The sequence below is a fragment of the Carassius carassius genome, chromosome 34, assembly GCF_963082965.1.
Source record: "Carassius carassius chromosome 34, fCarCar2.1, whole genome shotgun sequence".
Lineage (NCBI taxonomy): Eukaryota > Metazoa > Chordata > Actinopteri > Cypriniformes > Cyprinidae > Carassius > Carassius carassius.
The window spans coordinates 18,558,701-18,566,968 of NC_081788.1; the positions used below are offsets into that span (position 1 = coordinate 18,558,701).

General features: G+C 34.7%; 1 protein-coding gene across 1 annotated transcript in view; it reads right to left on the bottom strand.

The window, feature by feature from the left end:
* Nucleotides 1-223: 223 nt before the first annotated feature.
* LOC132115192 (forkhead box protein P3-like) overlaps nt 224-8,268 on the bottom strand; it is an 8,571-nt gene continuing 526 nt past the window's right edge. Inside the window, exons 2-12 of the mRNA XM_059523588.1 lie at nt 6,477-6,613; nt 5,902-6,013; nt 5,139-5,265; nt 4,949-5,053; nt 3,333-3,420; nt 3,049-3,123; nt 2,687-2,825; nt 2,032-2,108; nt 1,718-1,819; nt 1,268-1,389; nt 224-1,127 (exon numbers count right to left, since the gene is read on the bottom strand). Of these exons, the coding sequence (XP_059379571.1) occupies nt 1,037-1,127; nt 1,268-1,389; nt 1,718-1,819; nt 2,032-2,108; nt 2,687-2,825; nt 3,049-3,123; nt 3,333-3,420; nt 4,949-5,053; nt 5,139-5,265; nt 5,902-6,013; nt 6,477-6,611 (1,173 nt within the window). The 5' untranslated portion in view covers nt 6,612-6,613 and the 3' untranslated portion in view covers nt 224-1,036. The remainder of the gene's footprint in view (nt 1,128-1,267; nt 1,390-1,717; nt 1,820-2,031; nt 2,109-2,686; nt 2,826-3,048; nt 3,124-3,332; nt 3,421-4,948; nt 5,054-5,138; nt 5,266-5,901; nt 6,014-6,476; nt 6,614-8,268) is intronic.

Genomic DNA, 8,268 nt, shown 5'->3' on the forward strand with positions numbered 1-8,268 from the left:
GTTTTGACCAGCAGGTGTCACCAGAGTGAAGTGTTTCCAATGCATCAATTTATTTATTTCTCGGCTGAGCAATTTGTTAAATAGATTGTTTGTTCCATTGTTTGTTGTTGTATTGTTTGTTCCATCTCTACTGATTTGTCCAGGCAGCCCATTTGTTCATGACTGCCGTTACTTTTGTATCACACCGAAGGCATACTTGTGTCATACGAAGTAAGCTGCACCATTTTACTTAGCGGAAGTTGTAATAAATGTAAGATTATATCCATGTATTGGTGAACTAATAGGCTATATATCAATGGCATTGTGACAATACACATAGTGGCACAGGAATACACGGGTGAGCAAAAGCCTGTGGTGGCAGAGGAGCACAAAAGCAAAGGATGAAGCATCATGAGGGGTGGATGCATTCCCATCAAGCTGGAACACAAAACAGAGAACCACAGGGGAGCAGATGCTGTTGATTTATGTACTCTCCACCTTTAGACTGCAACATGAATTCACAAATGTGCAAAATAGGGTGTAAAAAGTGTCATGATGAAGTATAAGCAGATAAAGGATAGAATTCAATTTGACCTTGACCTGATTCAGTGGCTCAGTTTTGAGTAGTTTTACAGAGTAAGAGTGATCAGAATACGATTTAAAAATGTGGAGAGGAAATTTCTTTGTCTTTCATTCCAGCAGTTTTGATGCTTTTTGTCTTTGCCTGCTCTGTTACAGAATTACCACACCCAAAAAATGTGCGCGCGCACAGATGCCCTCTTCTGGTCAGGATGGAGTTTGGTCCGTCAAAGTGAAACTCGGAATAATTTTTTATATTCTAATATGTTATTGCTGTCGTATTTTGTGTTACATTACATGCATAAAATTACATAAAGCAAGATAGTAACGTCATATTTTAAGGAGTTGGCATTTCTTCAGAGATACAAAAAATGAATATTAACAAATATTCCATCCTTGAGGATAATAGGCCTACCTAAATCTCTAACATCTAAAGCGGAACTTATTGATTTTCTGCATACTTCACTTTCACTTCATTTCACTGAGAATTTGTGGCTTTTACTGATACATCTGAAGCTTCATGGGATGAACAATGGGAGAAGGGTGTCAGCCATTTCAAAGTGTAGTCCCTGTAAAACATCACACGAGAGTCTTTTTCAAAACAGCGAGCTCATTTTGTACATTTAATTCACATTTCTCATTTTAATAATCTTGAACATCTCGTTGTGTATGTAATTTGTCTAAGGATGAGGGAAGAGCATGAGAGGACCTGTGGATTTTCTGCCCTTTTCTCTTCTGAAACTCTTCCTCGTCCACTGTCCACACAGCCCCTGTCCTCCCGTCCACCCGCACAAAGCATTTGTGGAGACTAAGATTGTGTCGCACAGCATTCTGAGAAAAAGGTTGAAATAGTTGTTAATCAGAGAATATAACTGATATTCATATGAAACAGGCCTACTGGCTTTATTCAGTATGATCTAACGTCAAGAGCTCCACCATGTGGACATAAATATAAATAAATATATATAACTGTCAGACCAATCTCAGGATCTAATGAATAAACCTGCTCAAGACTGGAGCTCTTTCTTTTAATTCAGCTTATTTATATGGAATTAAATCTCTCACAATATGATTAAAATTGTATTATACATTTTAGTAATAATAAAAAAATGAACTGAACAGAAATGGGACTGTCTCCAAGTGTCAGCATATGTAGTACCTTCCATGTAGGAGAATTATGACGGAAGTAGAAGAACATTCTTGTGAACCAGTTGTAAATTTCGTTTAGCGTCCGCTGTTTTTCTGGGGCTTCTAGAATTGACTGTTGGAATCAATGATTTTATATATAAAAAAATTTTATTTTAAAAATACAAGGATTCATTTAAAATTCAGAGTGAGCATAAGCTAAATGTATTAAAATAAATATATAATAAAGAATTAAAATATATATAATATATATTAAATCTAATAAAATATGTATTAAATCTGATATACTATATATACAATAAAGGCAAACCAAAGACGTGTACTTACCCATCTGATTAAGAAAGCATATGTATATGGAGGTCGTATATTGGCATATTTGTAGTATTCAATGCTGCTAACAAAATCTGTTATTGGCAGAAAACCGAATTACTAAGAAGCAAGACATTGCACAATATTCTTGGAAATTGACCACAAACCCGCTTATGCACACTGTGCCTAAAATGTGTCACTATGAGTTTTCCTGCAAGTGCAAAACATCGTGTAGCCTAACAGCTATGAGTCAGTCATTTTCGATAATACACTTGCGCAATACATCTAGCAAATGCAAAATTTTGTTTTTATAGTAGACAGCTTATAAGAAAACTCCAGCTGAGTACGTCTGAACTACATTCTGTCCAGACCTTAGGCTTCCTTTGTGGTCTGCTGGCATGCCAAGTGTGGCAACAGGAAACAAGCAATATCACAGCTCCAACTGTAGTCATAGTGGTAGACCACCAACTTTCTACTGTCTGGCCAACAACATAAACACATAAAGCGGAAGGAAGTAAGAATAAGAAGACCTTTACAATGTAAACAGCGATAGGTGGTGACCTTTATTAATCTGTATATTTCAGCATCTGCATTTCAGTTTCACTTGATTGGATTTTTCTGATGACACTTCTAAGCTAGACTGTGTGTGGTAAGGGCCACAGCAAGGTTTTACCTGGCAGCAGGTGTGGTAGGAGTACGTGCCAGGGTTCCTGTTGTACTGGTGCTTCACTAGCTCTCTCTGTCCTGCCATCTGGCTCCCCCACCTGGGGCAAATTTAGTGCCAGCGGCCTCCAACAGCCTGGAGCAGCCCCCTGAATGAGAACACACAAGAGAACACACCTACATATGAGAGTGATATTGAGCACAGATATAGTTTTCCGTAGGCGTCTTAAGATACGACTTGTTCATCTGCACTTTTTATAAATTTACTGACGTTTTATGAAATCACAAAAAGGAAATGTCTTGTTCACTGTGAGAATCACTGTTTCTATACACACTCATGAAACTTGTGCCAGTATCACAGAGTATTCTTACGGTACGTGTCGAGATGCATTCAAGCAGTTGAAGGTGAAGTTGCATCGCGTGAAGTTTCTGCTTCTCCTGAATGAGCTGAAATCATCACATATAGCTTGTTAGAGCCAGTGGGGTTTCAAACCACTGTTACCAAGACGTTTGATTCTTTTGGGTTCACACATGACTCAAAACCAATGAAACCATGATTCACTCTCTTGTGCCTCATTCATGATAAGTGATGATGATTAATGATGCAAATTGTGACTTGTGTGTGCTCCCCGTGAAAGACTATATCGCTGATGTACCTGATTCTCCATGTTGCGTACCAGGTCTTGCTGAACTCGCCACTGTGCAATCGTTTTCTCATCTGTGCTGTGGTCTTGGTTCAGATGTCTAGATAGGTTGAGAATCAAAAGCTGTATCCTTAAATTTGAAAATGATCAATTCCAACAAGGAAGGCTTGCTGATGTTACTCCATATATATATAGTGCCCTCCATAAGTATTGGAACAGTAAAGACAAAATTGTTTTGTTTGCTGTGGAGTCAATACATCTGTAAATATGATTAAAAAATGAATATGAGACAAAACTACAGAATGTCACATTTTATTATTGGGTGATTCAACACAAAGATGTTTTATCAGCTAAAAAGATCAGCACTTTTAGAATTTCCATCTCCTTTTCTGATGTGGAACAGCTGCATGTTATATCCATTGCTTCTGCATTCTAAGTCTTGCATTCGATGATGACACATACAAAACAGGATGAAGACGAGAAAGCCGACTCTGAAAGAAAAGCAAGCAATTTGGATGCTAAAAGAAAATAGGAAGTCAATGAGAACTAAAGGAAAAACAAAGGACATGGAGAAATCAAGAGTTTGGAAACTACCGGTGACATCAGCAACCAACGACAACCTGACCGGCTGAGAAAAACAACAGTAGTTGATGACAGACAAATCATAAAAGCTTTGAGAATGAACCCTATAATACATGTCTGTAAAATCACCAACAACCTCCAGAAAGCTGAGGTGATGCTCTGTCAATCTACAGTCCGCAGGAGAATTTGACACAGAATTACAGGCAAGGCAATTAAAGGCAAGATTCTTCACAAATGTGAGCCAGTAGAGTTCTGGAACTGAGTTGATGGACAGATGAGACAAAGATTCATCTTTATCTAAATGATTGGAAAGCAAAAGTCTGGAGAAAAAGGGAACTGCAAATTATCCTAAGCATACAACCTCATCAGACTGAATTTGGAAGGGTACAAAATCATCATGGCTACCAATAGAAAGCACTTCATATTGGATCAGGACAATGACCCAAAACACCCTGCCAGTTCATTCAAGGACTTTATCAGAGCAAAGAAAGTAAAGTCTTAGACTGCCCAAATCAATCTCCAGATTAGAATCCGATTGAACATTAATTTCACCAGCTGAAGAGGAGACTAAAGACAGAAATTCCCCAAAACAAGCAACAGCTGGAATTGGCTGCTTTAAAGGCTGGGGAGAAGCATTTCAAAGCATAAGACCAAGGTGATGTCTATGGGTTGCAAACTCTGCACTGCTCTGATTGCATGCAAGGAATCTAGAAACTAAGTATTAGCTTTTAATCTTTTACATCTGCCTTAAATTCAACTGTTCCAATACTTATGCTCACATCAAAAAGTGGGATGAACGCTAAAAGTGCTGTCCTTTTTATTTGGTAAAACATGTATGTGTCGAAAGACCTAATAATAAAATGTGACATTCTGTAGTTTTGTCGCATATTCATCTTTTAATCATATTTGCAAATCTCTTGACTCCACAGCATTTTGTCTTTACTGTTCCTATGCTTATGGAGGGCACTGTATATATATATATATATATATATATATATATATATATATATATATATATATATATATATATAAACATATAGACTTACTTCAAAAAATGTGTATACCCTTCAAAGACTTTATCACAGCCTGGCCAGCGACATTGTCCGTTTACAAAAAGAGAGTTGGATCTCTGGATTTCTGACTCGACTGGGCTGAGAGGGACACATGAGGGGAATTAAGATTATTATCGATGAACATTTAATACCAATACAATTGTATTTTCTTACCTGTACTTACCTGTGAGAATGAAAGATGGAAGATTGTTTCCTGTGCTGGCATGATCCAGAGACAGCTTGCATGAAAGTCTGCGCACTGTGACCTATGTCTTTTCTCTTGTTCATGGCTATTGGGTTGCTCTCATTTGCTAAAGAATAAGACAAGATAGTGCACACTTGTGAGTACTGTAACAAATTCTGTAACAAAAATTTCAGCTATTTATTATATTATATTGTTTTTAAATTAGTAAAATATACTATATGGGTATGTGTATAAAAATATAAAAGTGTGTGTGTGTGTGTGTGTGTGTTTATATATATATATATATATATATATATATATATATATATATATATATATATATACATAACATGTAAACATTACATATTATGAATAATACATTGAAATCACAGCATAATAAAATATAGATTTTGACAGTTGTGGTCAGACATTTACACACCCCTTGCAGAATCTGCAGATTCTAAAAAAAATTATAATGATTATTATTATTGTTGTTTGCGTGATTATTATTACACAAATAACTCAATAATAATTATTATTATTGAGTTATTTGTGTAAATTCAGTTAGTACTACATAAATTATAACCTGCAATTTTAACGATCACTCTTTTAAATGAAAAAAAATAAAAAATTACATTTTGAAGATTCTACAAGTAGTACGTAAACGTATAAACAAAACAGTATTATGTAGGCAATAGCAGTTTTCGTGATTTGAAATGCCTTTGCTCATCATGAAGTTTGAATAATAAAATTGAACACAAACCTTGAAGCTGGAGAGCCGGAGAGCGAAGTACAGATGTCCTGATCGGGCCGGCCTGAAAATTCTGAAACATCAGCTGAAGAAACTGCATCCGTTCAAACTCATCAGCAGCTCTCTGCACATGAACACCCACAGAATCAGGCCAACACAATAAAGACCATTCACCGAGAGCTACAGCACATTTGTGCACTATACACTTTTAAAAATCAGTAGTTTATTAATGTACCTGGCATAGAGGATGTTTTATTTGTGATCAGGAAAAACAGAAAATAAAAATGATAAACATCAAGAACAATATTATATATATATATATAATATATATATATATATATTATACATGTTGTATATATATATATATATATATATATATATATATATATATATATATATATATATATATATATATATACAACATGTATATAACAAAATACACATTAGTATTAAACAAAATACTTTTATACACAAAACCATTTTGAATCTTCAGAAAGTGCAGTTTAAATTATATGCAAACAACCTAAGGGATGTTGTCCTTTTTAAGGCATTGTTACAGAAAGTACCAGAGAATAAAGCTCACTCACACAACGGACCCCAGAAGAAAGATGTTCCACGGGCTGTGGGGAAGAAGATTTGTATAAAAGAGGGGGAGATGCATCCCGTCGTTCATTTTCTCTCCCACTCGCTCTTTTGTCACCCTCTCTCTCAGATTGAGGCATTCCTGAAGTCAAGAGTTTGAAAAAGATTGCTTATTGATATACAGATTGCAAACATACACATTACATTTACATTTTACATAACATATACTGTAGGAGAGACAATGAAACATTTAACTGAATATATAAGTTGATCTTTAAGGTTAACTTAGCATTGTATTTTCCCATATTAGGAAATATGATTGCTTAATATCTCAATAAATCTCAAAAATGTTGATGAATGATTATGGTATTTTTCAATTTTGTCATTTTATCAATATTCATTAGATTTAGTCAGCCGAAACAGTTTTGATAAAAAAATTTGTCTCTGGAAAATAGTGATCAACAACACTGAACTATGTTACATTTAATACTTATTGTAATTAATGGGATTATTTTTCTGTTAATATATATATATAATACATTTACCTTTCAGATTGATTTCTCTTACTGGGATTCTGCTTTTTCTGTTATTCAGTTATTCAACATAGAATATTTAATTTAGTATTTTACATGAATAGCATTTTAAATATTAATAAAGAAATTATATCAGAAGTAATTTATAAATTCTGTAAATGTTTACCCCTTCTTACCCCCAGTAGTAGGGTGAGATGACCTCTTTGAATAATTTTACAGCTTGTGCTAAAACAACTAAATTAGCAAATGTTTATTTATACTTCCCATAATAGCACACTCGAATCATCCTGCATATGCTAAACTTATATCTAAATATGTTACAGTTTAAGGGTAAACATAGATTGTTATTGAGGGGGATATTGCTGACCATCTTACCCTGCATCTTAAAATTTTCTGAATAAAAAAAAAAAAAAAAGATGATTATTTTTTTTTTTCTGATAGAAATTAGTTACATTTACATGCATGTAAGGAATGTGAGTGTTACGAACACAGACCCTGATGGTTTTACAGAAGCCACAAGACCATTATTATTTCTGACAAACTCTAATCTCTAACTTCCCTATTTTATGTTAAAGTCTCTAGAAAAGCCTAAACATGTGAGTTTCTTGAATGCAAACCCAAAACATGCATGACATCTATCTGTCATACAAGACACAAACCTCTCCCACCTCTCAGGAAACCACAGACACACGCTTTGCATTTTGCAAAAACATGCACGAAAGAAGCAACCCAGGAACAGGATAAGGGATATAAAACAGCGATAGAATGTGGTTGGTGATGTTATTGAACCTGAGTTGAGATCAGTGTATCTCTAACAAAAAAAGGATGTTTTCATCAAATGCAAGCAAACATGAAAATTCAGTGAATATGTAGTTTCATTTCATGTATTAAGAATAAAAATGAGAAAAATTACAATACTTTAATTAATATTCAAAGTCGTTTGCTTTTCTACACAAGGTGAAGAGTGTCTGGCACATATGCAATTTTGTTTTCAGGTTCACACTCAGCGATGGAATATTACTCACTATAACGCTTGTTCATTTTTCCTCTTTTCACATGCATTTTACATAATCGAAGTGAAACTACACTTAGGCATCATTATTGGTCAGCTACTTTCCATTCCCTCTCTACCACATGAAAGTAAAAAAAAAAATCAACTTTGTTAGTCTTCATAAAATAAGGATGCTATCCGCGAAGATTTGAGAAAAAAACAAAAAACAAAATGACTCAAATCTCTTTTACTTTCCTACATTCATATTTCAAA